The 19,177-nt window shown below is 28.6% G+C and overlaps 1 protein-coding gene across 1 annotated transcript in view; it reads left to right on the top strand.

The window, feature by feature from the left end:
• LOC129987866 (DNA-directed RNA polymerase III subunit RPC4-like) overlaps window positions 1–19,177 on the top strand; it is a 71,430-nt gene that overhangs the window by 30,346 nt on the left and 21,907 nt on the right. The window contains exons 2-3 of the mRNA XM_056095838.1: window positions 3,301–3,397; window positions 7,680–7,781. Of these exons, the coding sequence (XP_055951813.1) occupies window positions 3,303–3,397; window positions 7,680–7,781 (197 nt within the window). The 5' untranslated portion in view covers window positions 3,301–3,302. The remainder of the gene's footprint in view (window positions 1–3,300; window positions 3,398–7,679; window positions 7,782–19,177) is intronic.

Genomic DNA, 19,177 nt, shown 5'->3' with positions numbered 1-19,177 from the left:
AATAAAACAAAAACATATAATAGAGTAAATTTAATAAACAACAATAAGGTCATGATATATATACATACATATATATAGAGAGAGAAGTTAAATAGGATATAAAGAGGAGTTGAAAGAAACACTTTTATGCTTTCACAGAATTTTATAATTCAAAATTGATATGTTACAGAAATAGAAAAAAAAAAAAAAAAAAAAAAAGTGAAACATGCATGTAGCAATTAAGTTGGGAATAAAAATTATATAATAAATGCTGATATGGAAATTGATTTTCAATGAAAAGACCTTTATTTATTAAAACAGAAATCACTGAGGTGCACAGTGTTATAACAGGATATTATGATAACAGTGAATTTCAGTTTAAATACAATAGACTATTGACATTTCATTTTGAACAATAGAAAAGATTTTTGATATAAATTCACTTTGAATCCATCACAAATCTGCAAACGTAATTAGAAAGCTAGTAATATTCACTTCCACCTAAGTTTAGCATTATAGCAGTTGTTATTTTTGCAATAGGAGTTTGTTTACTTACGTTAATTAAATTTAGATAAGATTTTGTAAAAAAATGCAATGTAATACTCATGTAAACATTTCAAAACCTTCTAAGCATATTCAAAATTATCAGAAATTTCATCAAATGTGAATGAAGTAAATTAGAAATGCACTCATGATTTTGTTTGATTGTATTTGGTGGCAAATCGCTTACCGATTTCTTTTTCTTCGAAGAGTTTTTCTAACAAATTACTGGAACAGCTATATTTAATAAATGGACACAAACTGAAGGAATTCTTCAAAATGATCGGAGCATATCATTGACTTCGAAGGCTTGAAAAAATCTATACCAAAGCTATCAACCCAAGTCAGGTTTGTTGAAAGGAAAATAAAAAAAACATTTTATCATGACAGTCACTCTTGTATTTCGCATTAAAGCATGCATCCATCAGCACACCAGTATTTCCTCTGTTAACACATAATAAGAGGAAGGAAAATGACTCAAAAATTATAACTTCAAATGTAAACAAAAAATCCGCTTCATACTTGGCGGAGAACGTTAATGGCAGACTGACTGACGAGAGCGGCGCGGATGAAACTTAAATGCCATGCGCAAGAGGTACATGACATGTGACTTTTACGTCACATGAATTGACCCCATTGATACTTGCGTTATCGAACATTTTCCTTATTCCTATGAGAAAGTATTTGCTCTGTGCATGCTCGAGACGACATCGGTCGTGTGGATTCCCTTCCACAAGCATTACTTATTTTTACCCTTCGTACAGCTGTTGTGGCGCCATCTACTTTCAACCAAAGTCGTCACACTCACTTGACGGAGCAACCCAAAATTCGCCAGACACACTTGGCGCATCAGCACTCACACATGCTCGCCATAACGCTTGGCGCTATTCAACTGGGTACCGTCCATTTAGGCAACAGCTAATAACTCAATACATCACCACTCAACTCCCATATCGTTCGTCTCACCTCCGACTCACTGGAGGGAGAGTTCTGTGGTGAATAGCATATAAGCCAGTTAACAACTCATCTACCCGAACGATCGTTTTGGTATAATAGGGTAGTTAATGGACTGCTAACCAAAAGGTCCCAGGTTCTATCCTTCGAGCATCTCATACCGCTAAATTACTTTAAATAAATGAATAAAAACAATAAATAATATCAAAAATATACTCATGTGGCACAACACATTAAATGAACCATAAAATGTTATGTCTTATTATTATAATTTATAGTAACATCATCATAAAATTGAGCAACATTGATAAATGCAGAATTTGCAGAATAGTTTTCACAATGCGTTCAACATTGCTCATTGTAGAATGCCAAATATTGTTTTTACAATATTACACAATATTAGTCTTTTAATAAACTTGTTCTAGTTAATATTTTGGAATAAAACCTCAGTTAAGTGAATTCATAAACAATAGTATCATAAGCGATATTATTTTTGTGCCAGAATCAATGTATGTATGTATCAATGCTTTTAAAAGTCTCACTGCCCTTTGAATCTTTTTACATTTTATACAATATTGTTAATACTGTGTTCGGTATTCCTCTGTATTCCCATTATTTCTCAGTATTACCCAAATATTAATCAACGTCATATTGTTACTGGGGCCCTGCCAATTCCAAAACAATACATTTTTCTCTTCAACAATAATCAAAAGTGAATTTTTTTTATTGTTATTTCATGTTGAAATGTCTGATATTTCAAATAGGATTTATTGATTTTTTTAATTATTAAAGAAATCAAAGAAAATGTAATTAGAATAAATCGAAACAATTTTTGAAGGCTTCTTTTAACTTTCGATTGTCAATCAACGGCTTTACTTCTAATGTCGTAGTTTTTTTTAAATTTATTTGATTCCCTTTGGGATAAATTTATGAATCTTTTTAATAACTTATATCTGATAAATTTAATTGACTTCAAATGACTATGCATTAGTTATATTAGTATTTTTAATTAATAAGCCATTTTTTTCCCTTATCTTTATTATGATAGCTACATTCCAGTTTGCTCATGACCATGACTGCGTTTTTTATTACTTTTTTTTGCATCATTTCCAGCCCTCCACATGTTCGATTTGTGTTGTTTTTAATTAAGGGGTGAGACACACAAACTTATATATATATATATATTATAATACTTCTGATTATATGTTATAAAAATTTTCATCTTGAAAGCTAATCGAAATATATTGATTCGACATAATAAAATGCATTTTTTTAGTTAATTCATATAAAACATAGAACGTAAACATTGGGGAATTTTCTTTCCTCAAAATAAATGCATAATTTTTTGTCCAAATAAAAATCAGTGCCCTATGCAAAACGCCATTATCCTCATCTTATGTGATAATTTATGGACAATAATAATTTTATAGGCATTAAAAAAATATATTTTTTAATAGTTAAAGATGACTTCTCAGATAGATATGTCTTTTGTCAGTGTCTTATTCTATAAATTATCTTAAATCTCTCTGAAGAATGAAAGTGGAGTGTGATTTGTTGGAAACATTAAGAAATTCATTATTATTTTTTATATGTAATTTATTAATGATTATTACTGCCATACATGTTTTAAACATTAACATGTTTTTTACTGTTTTGAATGATAAACATTACAGGTTAGCAGCCATCAGAAACTTCTGTTATTTTCATTTTCTATCTTTTGAAAGAAGCCTAATATTTTCATGTCTGTTGATGAATAATTTTGGATATTTTATCTTACAAAAAAATCTACCATATTTATAATATCTATTTTATATCTCATGTTTCTAGAAATGGCACAGCAACCAGAAGATAAGAAACCAGATTTCAGTAATTTTCCGAGAGGAGCGATTGGAATTAAAGGCCTACCTGTTGGACGTAATGCAAGGTATGTTTTTATAATATTTGGCGAAACATATAATAGGATGTTAAAATATTTTAGGATTTGTTTTGGGTTAATAATTTAAACAAGCTAACATTTTAATATTTCCATTAAACTGCTGTGAAATGCAAAGATCTAGACAGGATATTTTTATTAACTATTATATAAATTTGATTTTGTGATAAGAAAAAAGGCATACCTTGTAAAAATAGGAAAGAATTATCTGATTTGGACCTTGCATAAGTTGGTATGTTCTTGCAACTTCAATTTTATTTAATACTGGATCATAAAAAAGTTTATGCTGCAACTATGTAAATATAGTTTATGTTGCAATTTCTTGAGAAAAATATTACGTCATTGCAGCTTAGTTATCCTTAATGAACTATTTTAACAAAAGACTAATACTCTTTGCTAAGTTCTATAAGTTATATATTTTTTCCCCTATCTTTTTATTAAAAGAAGAGCAGATAAGTTTTATATCATTTTCCATTTAGTAGTTTCACAATGAATCATTTAAAGCAAAAATATAGTACAAAATACATCCACCATTTAAAGGTTAAAAAATGTAATTACTTGAAAGAATGTCAATCTTTTAATAAAGCTTAGAGTTGTTGTACTTTTTCTAAAATACGAAAACACTTATCTCAATCTCACCCAGCATATATTTATAAGAGATGAATCTAATTTTATGTGAATATCAAAATTTTAATATTCAGTTATAGACCCATTTTAACGTGATTCATATTAATTAATTGAAATTGCCAGATAATTATCATGTAAATATATTTACATATCTAAAAGATATTCAGATAGTCAGCTTATTTTAAATTTTGATGGTATTTGCAAATGTTTAGATTATTTAGAAGATTTATTTTTGTTTTAAGAGTTGTAATTAATTGGTAATTTAATTTTGTTGCATCTGACCCTTATACCATAAAATGCCTTAGTTGAGTTCAGTATTCGAAGTAAATACAAAGCTAGTAATTTTTGATGAACTATGTTTGATGTTATTCATATCATTAATAATTCTCCTATGCAAGAACATTTGGGTGTAATTTGTGACAATATTTATATTAAGTTCTAGAATATTTCTAGGTAATCAAGTATGACTTCAAATTGAATATTTTTTTCAAATGGAATAAAATTTTGAAATTCTGTTTTTATGACACTAAAGCTAAAAAAAATAAAATAAATTAAATTAAATTAAAATTTTAAAAAAATCTAAAATGAATTATACTATATAAATATTCATTTATAATTATTTTTATATCAAAATGTCTTTTATCAAGAACTATACACAGCAAAACATGTGAAATTTTGTTGGAACTGCTGGAACTACTAATGAAGTAAATCATTTTATGACCATTTGCAAAAATCCACAACTCTTAAAATTATTCCAGAGTGCATATAATTTACTTATATAAGTATTTTGTTTTGACAAATTTGACTTGCAAATTGATTTTGATATGTTAATGACTATATGCAGGATTTAAAATAAACATTCATGATTACATAGTATTTATCAATGATAATGACCAGAAAATTTCATTTTGCCAATTATATTAATTTTGTCTATGTGTTTAAGTCGAGTAGCATATCGCCTAGAAAAGCAATGCACTAGTCAATCCCTCTCTATATTTTCTTGAATGTTATGCAGTATGAATTACCAGGTGGCTTTGTTCATTAAGCTTTAGAATGAAGATTATTCAAATTTAAGATTGTAGTAGAAAGAGAGTAGAAATTTTTGTGAATTTTTAGTCTTTTAGAAAACTTATGCTGATCCATGATAATAAATTAATCATTACTCATGAAATAATTGTGAACAAAATGACATGATAATGATACCTTATAAATAAATGTGATAGCTTATGTCACATTATAATGATACTTTATGAATGATTGAACAGAATCCACATACACACTAAACCTTGTCTTTAATGCTGGGTGCTTACAATTTCAAAAATATACTATCTCATGGTTCCATTGTGTACTTTACATTTTAGTATGGTGCTATAGTAAATATATTTAGTAGTTTTGTATAACTCATTCAGGAATTCTCATTTTCTGTATATTATTCAGAAATATAATAACTTTATATTTTTCATTCATGAACTACAATAAGTCAACAGTAAATTCATTTTGTTGTTGTTGTTTATCCCCCTTGGATTGAACACAAATTCAAACCAAGTCTAAGAGATTGTTTTACATGATAAGATTGTAAACTGACTCACCCCCCCCCCCCCTCCCCACTTGCACCAGCTGTATACATTCAATGAAATGAAGAGGCAAAATGTCTTTTGGTTTCTGATGAATAAGACTATTTATATGGTCAGATCTTAGCCTATACAAGAGCGTTTGAACACTCCTTGAACTAGTGCATGCCAGAGACAAACCTGGACATGTACCAGCATACCAATCGTGCTCTGGGGGAATCCTCCATTTCATTTAATTCTTAGTTTAAACAAGGCGTGGATCTCTGTGGCCTGCAGTCTAGAAGAGGGGGGATTCGGACTTGGGCTTCCTTCCTTGGCCAGAGGCAAGCAAGGAAAGAAATATGTTTCTTTTTATAATTTATAATATAGCTTTAAAATGAATATCTCATTTATATTAATCTTTTTGATATTTATTTGCACTGTATAAAAACAATAAAAAATGTATAGTTGATATTGAAATGCATAAAGCTGCAAAACATTTGGTTTCAGAATTTAAAAATTCTAAATTCATTGTTGGAGCAAGAATAGTAATTTTGAGTGCAAATAGATACTTGCAAAATAAGCATTTAAATTATAAGAAATGCATATTTGAAGTAAATATTTCAATTTATTGGATTAAAGTATTGAATAAACTAAAATTTATGTAATTTTTCATAGGATTTCTTGATTGAAATAAAAATGTGATTGATATTTGATTTTTAAGAATTTGATATAATTAAGGAAATTTTTTTCTGCAATAGGAATAAATAAATGCAATCATACTTTGCTTAATGTCTATCTGTATAATAAGTAATTCACATAATAATCAAAGCAAATGTTTTTAAAAAAAGATTAAAGGGGGGAAAAACCAAGCAATGTTTTACAGAATGAGTGACAAGCAGACATCCTGATGTCACATAGAATTGGTGTGTACCTCTGGCATGAGTCTGTGTTGAGCCCTTGTTCGAAAACCCTATTTGTGTGTGCAAGAAGCTTTGGCCATATAGCATTGTTAAAAAAAAAATTCCAAAGAGTTTGAGTGCCTGCTCCAAAAAACCTGTAAAGAATTAATCAATTTTTTTTTTTTTTTTTTTTGTCTGGTTAAGATTAGGAATCTGGAGGTGAATAGCAATAACATTGATATTCATGTGGAAGAACATAATTAGAAGTAATGGAGATCTTATGGAGTTGCAAAGAGATTTAGTCAGGAGAGGAAAAAATAGTTTCCATTGCAATGCTGAATGCATTCCCATGCTGAAAGCATGGGAAATTTTTGCTTCCTATGTTAAGAAGCATCATCCAAATAAGGCAGTAGTTATGCAAGCTATAAATTCATTTAATGCTAATGAAATGTCCTATTTTTACCAGATTTTGAATTATAGCATTAATTCTGATAGAAAAGTATTTTGCATTATGAATAAGATTTAGGATAAAATTATACTCACTAACAGAAATTCCATTTTAACTATAGTTTGATTTAACTCATTGGCCAGGAATTGTCCAGCATTTGAATCTTCCAAAAGTGACTGGTCTTGACCATAGAAAGCTTGATCTATTTTAATTATGGAGTGAATTTTGATTTGGAAATTATAATTAAAGCTAAAAATGAAATTAATAGTATATAAGTAATTAATAGTTTTAGAATATATTTATTAAATAAAAATCAAATGGATTAAATAAATTTTTATTCATATTTAAATTTTCTTAGACATATTATTGATCAATTTATTACAAGCAGAATTTTTTTATTTTAATTTTTTTTTAATGAGCTATTAAAAGAGTTTTCTTTTAGCTATACATGATTGAGAAATAGTTTGGCATTGAAAGCTAATTTATAACCTTTGTTGAAAATAACATTTCTTTCCCTTCTTATTCTATATGCAAGCCAAAACATTTTTGTATTATGTGATATAAAATTATTTGTATAACTTAATTTTCTATTTTTTAATATCTTTGTTGATTGAGATAGTTTACTACTCATTAAAAAGAAATATTTATGAATAGCATGAATTGGAGTTATTTGTAATGATCTAAAAAGGATTTCGTCTTCAAATATCTGTAAATTATTATTATTTCATTCCTCTCTTCTTTTACAGGCTACCATCAATTAGATCACCACGGGACCTAACTTTAGGATCTCAACCAAAGAGAACTTTTACACCAAATATACCTGTTCGACGGGAAAAGAAACCCACTGAGTATGTTCTCTTTAATGTTAATTATATACAGTTTGGTAAAATTATATAGCTATGATTCATTGCAAAATTTTATTTTGTGATATCTTCTTATTCAGCTTATAGTTCTAGAAGCGGCAGTGTTTTATTTAAAAAAAAAAAAAAAAAACTGATGTTCCTCCATGAACTGACATTATAACTTTAGTATATATGTATGAGAAATTGAATGTGGAATCTTACTGGTTATAAAAAAAAAGTTATTCTAACATAGTTAAGATTGATTTTTACCAGTGTGTCTCTAGCTGAATGTTAAGATTTAGATAATTGTCTCAAAAACTTTTTGATAATGTACTACTATGTTGATCTACTTAATAAATTATCTTACTTCTTATTTAATATAACTCTTCCTCAAGGGCTTTCCAAGTTGCAGGAAGCCTTAAAACAATTATGATCTACTTATAGCCTTTACACTCTTCCAGGGGTGCTAGGTTAATTAATTAAAAATTAACTATTGTTTAATTGTTACAAAACTATCCTTAATATTTATAATAATTGTAGAAAAAATTCAAGGAAAATTGGTTCAGTATTTGAATTTCTATTGGGAAAAAGAAAATGGGAATTTCAGTCTTATTTGTACACATATTTTTTAATTTTAGTTTATCTTGTAAGATTCTAATTCAGTGAATGCCTTATCTACATTTGAATCATCTTATAAACTTATAAAACAGCATTTCTTATGGGAAAAGAATGTGTTAAAGAAGATTATTTATTGAGTACCTTATATCAAGATATGTAAATGAATATTCATATTTGAAATGGAATGTTTTTGAGTTTCTCTTCAATATAAAGGATAAACTTTGAAGCAAGGGAAACAAGAATATCATATCAAAAAAAGAAAGTACGCAGTAATACTATAATCATTAATTAATTTTATTTCATTTAAAATTCATCTATTAGTCTCTACCCTGATGAATGCTGCTTTCTCCGGTTCTGATGCTTTTACTGAGTTTATTACAAACATACAAATTGTAAATATCATTGTTTCATGTTATTAAGTAAAAATGTTATCCTTATGATATAGAGACTGAATATTTATTAAAGTGTTGCCTGAAAGTGCTCCTTAAAAATTGAAAAGTTGAAATTTAACCAAGCACAACTTAATTTATATTTTGGTTTGAAGTTGCTTTTGGAACATTACAGAATTTTCCAGTCCATAGCATAATGATAAATCGGATATCTTGAAATAGAAAAGATGTCCAAAGAGCCTTGGCACTTACAAGGTTAATATAACGGAGGAAAATAAGCCAAATATTTTGAAAGAAAACAGCAGGAGTGGTCTTTTGTAAAAAACATTATTATATACTCTCTAATAAATGCATTATCTCAGTGAACATCTTGCATGGCATTGGTATACAATAATTATGGAATATTAATCTTTAGTATAAATTATGATTTTTATTGTATCTGTCGTATGATCCTTGGGGAGTTTTTTTAGTGATTAACCCCTGGCATGCGGTTAATAGTATCCAAAAATTGAATTAGTGTTTTAGATGCATTTTTCACAACTGATTGAAACAAAAATTTGACACAGCTATAAATGTAGTCACAATGTTGCACACCAAATTTGATATGTTTAAGATTTTGCCTTTTTGAGTTATCATGTTTACATGTTTCTGAAAGTATAGACAGATAATCAACCTCATGTTGGATTTGGCTCAAAATTTAATGTCTATAGATGTTAAATCTGTATGCCAAATTTTATTCTATCTCTCTTCATTTCGTAGTTATTGTGTTAACTTATCTTTAAACAGCCACAAAGATGGTCTTCCTCTTTCAAGTATCAGTCTATTTCTAGAAAGCCATTTTTTGTCAAAATTCACATTTTTTATTACTTTATTTCAAAGCTTGTTTATTTAGCATTCTGAATCTGTGTTTATTTTTCTTCTGAATTTATTGTAAATGAAGATTTAGAGAAGAGAGATAAAGATATAGAGATAAATAGGTAAATGAAACCAGGAGTTGGATATCTTATGCCATTTAAATATATATATATACTGCTTATTGAATTGTAAATTAATTTTTTTTATAACATACTCTACTGTTAAGCTACCTCAATTTGAATAAGTTTTCAAGATGCTTATGTGGAGAAAATTGGTAACAACTATTTCTTGAATATTGTTTCATTTTTATACTGCTCATTCATGTTATATATTTATTTACCTTATTTTTTGAGAGAATATTATTTTGTTTGAACTTTCTGTTCATGCTTTTATAGTTTTAAGAACCTTTTAAAGGGGTGGAAAAAGTAATAACAAAAGAATGAAATGAAAAAATCAAAGAAATACCAATTCTTCTATGCAAGCTGCAGTTTTTTTGATACATCATCTGCGGAAGGCAAAATATGCAGTGAATAGAAATTAAATAAATTGTTAAATTCTCAGCCATGTGAAAATGACATTTCTAATTTCAAAAGCAGTTACCTTTCTGGATTTTAAATTGTAGTTACCGAAATATTAATAAGTGTTTTTACACTTTTATGTTGTCCTTTATCCTTTTATCTTTGAGTTTCTCTTTTGAAGTGCAGAAATTGCTCATTCAGTAAGGGTTTTGCTACATCTATAAAGCAAAATACATGCAATGAGATAAATGAATGCAATGACATAAACTTGACTCATATGTACACTTTGTGTTATTGGAAAAGGTTTTATGGCTGGCAAGAAATTTTTTGCTGCTATGAATTTTCCTCTTTTTTTTTTCCTTTTTTTTTTGAACAGATAACAGTGCTGTGATAAGGGGGGGGGGGGACTGGAGTTGTTACTAAATGAGGAATATCATTTGATGGAACACGGCACAGAGGTTTTCTATCACTGAATGGAGTAGTCAACGCAGTTTCTGCTATGTGTGGTAAAATACTGGATATTGAAATGATATCCCAATTTTGCCAATGGTTTCATAGTGAAAAATTATATTCATCATGTGTGTCGAAACCTCAGTATACAAATCATAAGGGTTTGTCTTGGAATATGGAAGTGCTTGAAATTTACTGAATCTTTGAATGTTCCCAGGGTCATCCTAAACTTATTTATTCAGAATACTATGGATATGGGGACTCTAAAGGCTGCATTAAAGATATATATGGAAAAGATTCTGTTTTAAAATTAGAATGTACTGAACATATGCAGAAACAAGTGGGAAAATTGCAGTTAAAAAAGTTAAAGGATTAAATAAATCTCTTGGTAGTAAAGGAAAGTTAACCGACACCTTTATAAATAAATTACAAAATTATTATGGGATTGCAGTTAAAGCTAATGTAGGAAATTTATTACATATATAAAGTGCAATCATTGCTGCATTTGCTCATGTACCTGCTCTAATGCCAAATATCCTATGCATGGCTAGTGTCTGACAGGAAAGGGCAGCTGGTGTAAATACCAGTGTGCAATTGTCTGTGGCAAAAGTTTCAAAGAGTGCAATACAGGTCTTCCACAGAACACAGGTACAGAATACAGGTCTTCCACAGAACACAGGTACAGAATACAGGTCTTCCACTTCATCAAATTCATTAACTTACATGCAACTATGCAATCAAGAACTACTAAAAAATAATGCCTACTCTGTAGGACTCGAAATGCAAATGAACGCTTCAATAATCTTTTGTGGACGATAGTCCCAAGAAATGCATTTGTTGAGTTACAAACTTTACATTTGAGAGCATCAACATCTGTAATTGTTTTCAGTGAAGAATTTTATAGCCTCATAATCATTTTTTATAAACTGAGAATAATTACTGGAGAATGTACCTTGAAGCATTTTCTTTCTCTCTATAAAAGAAGAGTTACGACATCAAAGAGGCAGTCTTTAAGTGCAACAAAAGTTGCCTGAAAAAAAATTAAGAGCTACTAAAATGAAGAAAACTGATAAAATAGGTGTATCCTACGATTGTGCATATTAAAGGAAAGTAAATAAAAAAAAATGATATGTAAAACATGATATCTCAAAAGATTATGAATATTTTTTTCATTAAATTTTGTATACATGTTATCTTAACTATTCTTAAGGCAATAAAATAGAATAATAAATATTTCAATAAAATTTTTGAATAAATATTTGAAATTAATCGTTTTTGATTTAGAGCTACTTAATATTGTTTATATGCATGAATTTTGATAAATTTTGTGTAAGAGAATACTCAAACCATAACTTTCTTATAAATACAAATGTTTCTTAGATACTGGTTCATTACCTTCACTAAAAGTGTAAGTGTATTGTGTTGAAACAATATGAAAATATTAATTAGAATTTCTGCTAGAGCACTTTGTACTTTGTTCTAATTTTCTCTGTTTTTTACCTAAACAAGTTGTAAGTTCATAAAAAAAAAATTTACTGGTATTATTCATTATTTTGAATCACTGTGACCTAAAAAATAAACTAAAATTGATAATGTTAAAATTAAAAGGTTTTCAAAAATCTGTTTTTCCACATGTAGATAGATTTGCATAAAATTTGATAGAAATCTACAAAATTTAGTGTGAAGATCGTATACCAAATTTCATCCGTCTAGCTCTTTAGTCCGTTAGTTTCATTCGTCTCAGTTATCTCTATCACAGGACAAGTGCAAAAACGTTGGACATTTTCCAAAGTTGTGTTTTTCGAATTCAAAAAGGTGTAAAACATAGAGATCTGTCAAAAATTTGATTTTTTAAAAACATTTATGATTACGATACTTTATCTATACTTCATATACAAGAAAGTAAAAAAAAAGTAAAGGAGACACGGGCTTACTGTTAGAAAAGTAAAGGCGAGCAAGTTACCTGCAGTCATTTTACTAAAAGCAATTAAGGGGTGAGTTCATTTAATGTTCCACTTTTAACCCTTTTATTACAAATGTTAAAAAACCTTTTTCTTTTCAGTTTCTATGTGAGTGAAGCGAATAAGTTCCGAATAAAACAAATATGTTCAAAAAAAATTTCCAAAATGAGTTTTAAGGCAGAGATTGGGACTTGATGGTCAAGTAACTCCCAAAAAACTATTTTTACTAAAAAAAAAAAAAAATTAATTAATTTAAAAGATTAGTAAGATGTGAATGTACCGTTACTAGTCAGAAGGTGAAAGTAACACGAGGGATATTCCAAGATGAAACTTAAGCCATGGCTATGTGGGGAGAATGACCTTTGAATCGCCAACCTTTCTCCAAATTCCTTTGCCACGTCAGTGGAAGGTTCTGTGATCTTGAATAGATTTCACATATTTCGGGATCGTATACATGACTATATTTTCATGAAATTAAGTCTTGAATAGGAGATTCTACCATAAGAGCACCATACCTTTGGCAATACAAAAACAATAAAATTTTATCATATATTTTCATATTCTTATATATTGTATTATTAATGACTCTCAATTTCTAAGAACTCTTACAAGAAAAATTGGATGCAGAAGTTGTTCATTTAGATGAGGTAATTATTTGTCTAATTGAGTAATCTTTCTGTCTTCAATGATTAAGTGGATCGTTGGAAATGAAAATCTCAACCCTGATTATTTTCTCCATGATCTAGATATTGAACGAGAGATTGATTTAGATTTTAGGGAGTATTATTAAAAGAGACGTGCAGAAATTTTCTGGAAGTTATATCATGAGAATTATTGTACTTGGTTAGCTTCCTAAAAGAGCAAATTACACAAATTTGTTTTTACAACGCGAATTCGGTAATCCAAATTTATAATTAGACAAGTGTATATTTAGCAAAAAAAAAAAGTTTATTATATTATTAAATAAGAGCGTTAGGAAAGTCGCCGCCAAGTCAAAGAACCATCGATTATACAAATGACTTACAAATTCATTTATCGTGATTAAGTAGCAAGTGACATTAGTCAGTATTAGAAGAACTGGACAAATTCTACCCATTGATTATGCAGTAGGTTATATGGTCACCAAAGACTGCCGAAACATATTGGCAATGATGAAACAAGAACATAATTCAAATTATTCAACAGTTTTTAGAGATTCTTTGCCACTTTTGTCACAGGGTAGTTTCCAGCTCATGAAAAGTATTGTAGGAGGCATTGGATGGCTTACACAATGTTATAAAAAAACCCTCTTTTTTTTTTTTTTTTTTTTTCTCCTTTTTTTTCTTATTATTTTTGAAACGCAGTACTCAATAACATCTGGTCAGAGGATTGACAGATTAATTAAAGTATGAGATGGCTAGAAGTTCTTTTAAAAAAGGCATTTTAATTGCAAAACCTGTGCTTAGTGCGCTTAATATTGCAAAATATAATTCAGTATCTTTCTGTTTCTCTTTCACCAAAATCACTGAAGTCCACATGCATTGACTTGTTTTCCTTTTAACGCTAGACCCCGCAACACAGGCTAATTTTGTAAAAAGGAAATATCTTTTTTTGTTGTTCTAATCCGAATTACGTATACTTGAATACCATCATATGATTTTTGAATATTTCACATTTGGCAATCCAAGAGAAGGGATGTCTTGAATCACTTCGCTTGTTCTTTGTGTTAACTAGATACTTCTAATCGTAATCGAAAATGTTATTTTTAATTTAATCCTTGGCATCTCACTGGCGGCGCTACGGGAGCTTTGACTTACAAGCACACTTTAAGCTTAACACGTCATTTCACACGCACATGGGTTTTTTTTTATCCCATCCTTTCTCTTTTGTTTAGATATTCTAGAAATTTGTAAAAGCATACTCCTGTTTCTTCTTATATCTGAAGAAGAAAATAAGAGTAACAGAAACAAATGAAACAGCATGTCTATTCTTTTATTGTGTGTGTGTATGGGGGGGGGGGAGGCTGAAGTAAGATTGACCCGCATATATGTTGTCGTTTAAGATCCATTTAACGTTATGGCTATAACAACGCACGAACATAATGAGAAGAGATTCAGAGATCTAACTAGAATTTCTACCGATAGTGAAAAATCGTGATAGCCCAGATTCGTCTGATATTGATGAAAATTTGAAAAGTGATCATGGCACAGAATCGGAACAAGGCTAGATTCTGAGAAATCTGATTAAAAATCCTTTTCTTCTCCTTAAAAACGTCGCAAATTCTCATATAAAATGCATTCGCCTGTAATATAAAAAAGCTGTCTTGAAAATTGTTAAAAATTCATTTTATTGCAAACTAACCGCCTTTGGCGATCAGCCGGTTTGCCAGTATTAATAATCGCTCAAATTTTCAATTAAATATTTTATGTAACTTAGTCTCTTAATAGCTTTTACTGCAGAATATTTTTAAGTTTCAGATTTTGATAGTTATATAATTCTGTCACACTATTATGTTGGCCTTAAACATTGTAACTACTTATTTCTCATGGCCTCATTGTACTACTTATCTCTCTTTAATTTTCTATCCGCGCCCATAAAATTTCAATTTTTAAATAAATTGGAAATTTTAAACTGCAATGAATATAAAAGATTTTTTAATAAAACGAACGTTCTTTTTTTTTTTTTTTAATATGAAATTTGAAAGCAGAGTCGTTCGGTATTGAAGTTGCATGTGCACTGCTGAATGATTTTCGTAATTTATATAATATCTTAAAGAATTATTCAACAAAAATTTTTCTGATGTATCCTAAAATTTAGTTTTTAGTTTTACTATCAAAATATTTAAATGATATAAACAAAAATATTTTATTTCAATCAATAAATGCACTTATGTAAAAATTAGGAAGTTTAAATTTAACTCAGTCCTTTGATCCTAAGGAATCATTTTCTGCGAAGTGCTCTTGACATTTCAGCTTTAAATAAATAAATTGCCGTTTCTATAATCTGTGATCCAGTCTGACTGATGTATGAAGTTTTTACATAGCAATTTTAGAACAATCAACATTTTCATAATCTAAGGTCAACCACTGTCTAGAAACCCTGGCAAAAGATTGGCGTATCTTCTTTGAGACGGTCGATGAAATGGTCTAAAATCGCGAGTTTTTATAGAAGAGTGATATTGAAATTTCATAAATTAGTCAGTTTTAGTGATTGATTTAATTGATTGGAGTTGCCCAATTTTTATTTAAAATGGTGTTTTAAGAATATTTTATTATAAATGATTAAAAGAGCAGATTACCTATGTAAAAATTTAGAATTCCTAATTATCGGAGTATTTATTGACTCAAGTTGCATATAATATAATTATTTAGTTCATTTAGAGCATTTTGTTAACAGATATTAAAATTAGCTGATAGGCGCTGATTAAGAGTGACTAGTCTATATATACTAAACCATGTTTGCCTTAAATTAAACTGTTTTATTTACTTAATAATATAGAAATTGTAAAAAATCATAGAAAACTTCACCATTACTTCTTTTTTAACTCCTCCATTACTTTTATTTACTTCTTTTTTCCTTTACTTACTCCTTCATTTACTTTTTTAGAAAATATCATATTTCAAATTTTTTTCACTTCATACAGCCACTTGCCGAAAATTACACTTTTATATCTTTGATCTTCAATAATAGTTGCTTTGAACTTCTGTTAATGCGATGGCAACACGTCGATAAAAGCTAATTTTTTCCCATTGACGTGTTCGTGCAGATTAAATTTTATTTTTATTTTGTGCGAAATATATTGTTGAAAAATATAATTAGAATATTTCCTTAAAAGTTCTTTAAAAATCGAAACTTAATTTATAGCTTAAAGCATTGGTATCATTAAAAAGATAATTTTTTGAACTTGATGCAAAAATTAATTTTGTGCTGTAATATTTTCTGAAATTACAGCGGAAAAACGCCGAAATTTTGCTTAATTTTTAATCAATTGAAATTCTAATTGAAAATTCAAAAAAAAAAAAAAAAAATCGCTCCGAGGTGCACTTTCCCGGGGTTCAAGGTATACACGTGCCAAATTTGGTAGCCGTAGGTCGAATGGTCTGGCCTGTAGATCGCTAACACACACACGTTGAGCTTTATTATAAGTATAAATGAGAAACGATAAAGGCATTTTTTTTAGTACATATATAAAAATAATGAAAGATGAGTAGTAAAGAGTAAAGTTTGAAATTTTCAAAGTCAAATATTTAAATCTCTTGTTCAAAAAAAAAAAAAAATTTTTTTTTTTTTAACGATGTGTGAAGTATTGATTTTCTAATACTTTCAATATTTTTATGCAGAAAAAAAAATTAAATTCAATACTTTTTTTTATCACACATAAAATTTCTTCAAGGCAAATTAATACATTTTGCTATTCCTTGCCTTATAGTTAGAATACATTACACATTAAAATCTATTGTTTTAAAATATTTTTGTAGCCTTTCCTTATTCAATTTACTCAAACTTACATCTATTTTTTTTTTCTTATGGGTCTAGATTTGAAGTGACGGCTTTAAAAGAGCAATTTGCTCACTTTTCTCTTTGATTCATTGCCTACCAACTTATTATGCACATCGGCGTCTAAATATTTTTGTTTGGAAAAATTGACAACTTTTTCTAATTACGTGAGCAAATATTAAATGTTGTTTCAAAATATATTTTAAAAAATGAATAAATATTCTATTTACTTCTGATATTTATTTTTATTACTTAGTTATGAATTTGTACTATATTTAGAAGCAAGAAATATTCGAAGCGAATGGGAAATTAAGAAATCATGGTATAGCTAATACCTCTGGAAGCTAGATAGCGTTAACTGGGAATGTTACTTCACAGTTCTAACCCGGTCCAAACAAAAACAGAAGACTTGAAGAAAACATTTATTTCATAAAATGATAACTTATTGAATTCCGCAAATTTCAGTAGAAAGGACTAAAGGAATATATAAAAATGATTAATAAAATATTTTTTATAAAATTAACATTTCAAACATAAGAATAATCATTATTAAATTTTAAAAATATAATTGATTCATAAAGTATAACCTAATATGCGAATTACTAAAAATATTATATGTTTATTTCATCTTGTTGTTATGGCATTTTACAAGCTGTTAAGCTTACAGATAACTGTCAGCGATTTAAGCCGAGTGAGCGTCTCTTATTTTTGCACTAGCGGCAAGTAGTGCCAAGATTACGATTTAGCTACTCACGCGTCACAATCCTTTTTACGGGACGGATTTCGTGCATGCATTTCATTCACGGATCATAATTTAGACCTGAATCAGAGAACGATCACCTCTGAACAAATACCCCCGGTGCTATTCTTTCGGCGTGGAGGACTTTGTGACCACGACAGATTTATAAGTGCGCCAACCAGCACACACGGAACGTCTTCGACCGGCGGGATTCGAACTCACAACCTAAGGGATGCGTGTCCAACGCCCTACCAACCTGGCTATCCCGGCCCGTTTTATCTTTTTACAAGTTTATAGTAAATTCTGTAATAATATTAAAAATTGATTCATTATAATTGTTTGAAAAATCTTTGAACTTATTTTGACTTAAGTACCCCGCATCTGATAGATGCAAACCTGTTTTCTGAAAGATTCTCTGTTTAGTTTGGTTTCCGAACAATAATATTGAAATAATAATAATAATAAAAAAGACTTCTTTTTTTTTTTTTTTTTTTTTGCGTAATATGGATCCGATAAAGGCCTGTATATGTTAGTTGAATAAAAAATTTAATTATATGTTTTTTAAACCCTCAACATATAGTCTATTTGTACAAAATAAAATATGGCCACAGCATAAGAATATATTTTTTTCATGAAAATATGCTCTGTTTAAGACACAAACGCGATTTTTTAAAACCAAAAGTGAAAATTAAACTTACCTTATTTTTTTTCTATTTTCTTTTTATTCATTTCTATTTTCCTCATTCTATTTGTATAAAACTTATTACTTTTAAAATAAAATTTTAGCCAACTGAAATAACCCATTTTGTAAAACACTTTTACCTTAATTCTAACCGCCTTTGATGACCAGCTGGTTCGTTGAAATTATCGTGTGAGAAAAATTTCAATGATATCTTTAATTTGTTGTTTGATTTTAATAGTTCCCTTGGTTAAATATCTCAAATTTCAAAAGACATTAATTCTTATTATTGCGGAAGCCGTATGCCTGTTTTCTTCATTGTGCTGTTCACTCGTCTATTTCTTACTATAACTATATGAACTTTAATCTCAAATGGAAAAAAATGATTAAATTTCAAGTAACCAGCTGAATTGAAACATGCCTCAAAAATAAGTAGACAAAAAATTTTTTTGAATGAAAAATTTTATTAAAACCTTCATTTAAAGAAATACTTATAACTTACTCAGCAAATAAAACGGCCGAAATTTTCATATTTGGGTCATCAACAGTAAAAAGAAAAACCAGGATAACATATTTATAATAATAATGAAAACAGAATTTCCTTGCAACAATGCAAAGTACAGTTGCAAAATATTTTTAAATAATTATTAAAATTAGAGAAAAAAATATTTTATGGTAATTAAATTGCCATAAAGTTAGATACTTTCTGATAGTATA

The sequence above is a fragment of the Argiope bruennichi genome, chromosome 10 (genome assembly GCF_947563725.1).
Source record: "Argiope bruennichi chromosome 10, qqArgBrue1.1, whole genome shotgun sequence".
NCBI classification, from domain to species: domain Eukaryota; kingdom Metazoa; phylum Arthropoda; class Arachnida; order Araneae; family Araneidae; genus Argiope; species Argiope bruennichi.
The sequence above is the reverse complement of the archived record's forward strand: the minus strand, read 5'-3'. Positions and strand labels throughout refer to the sequence as shown.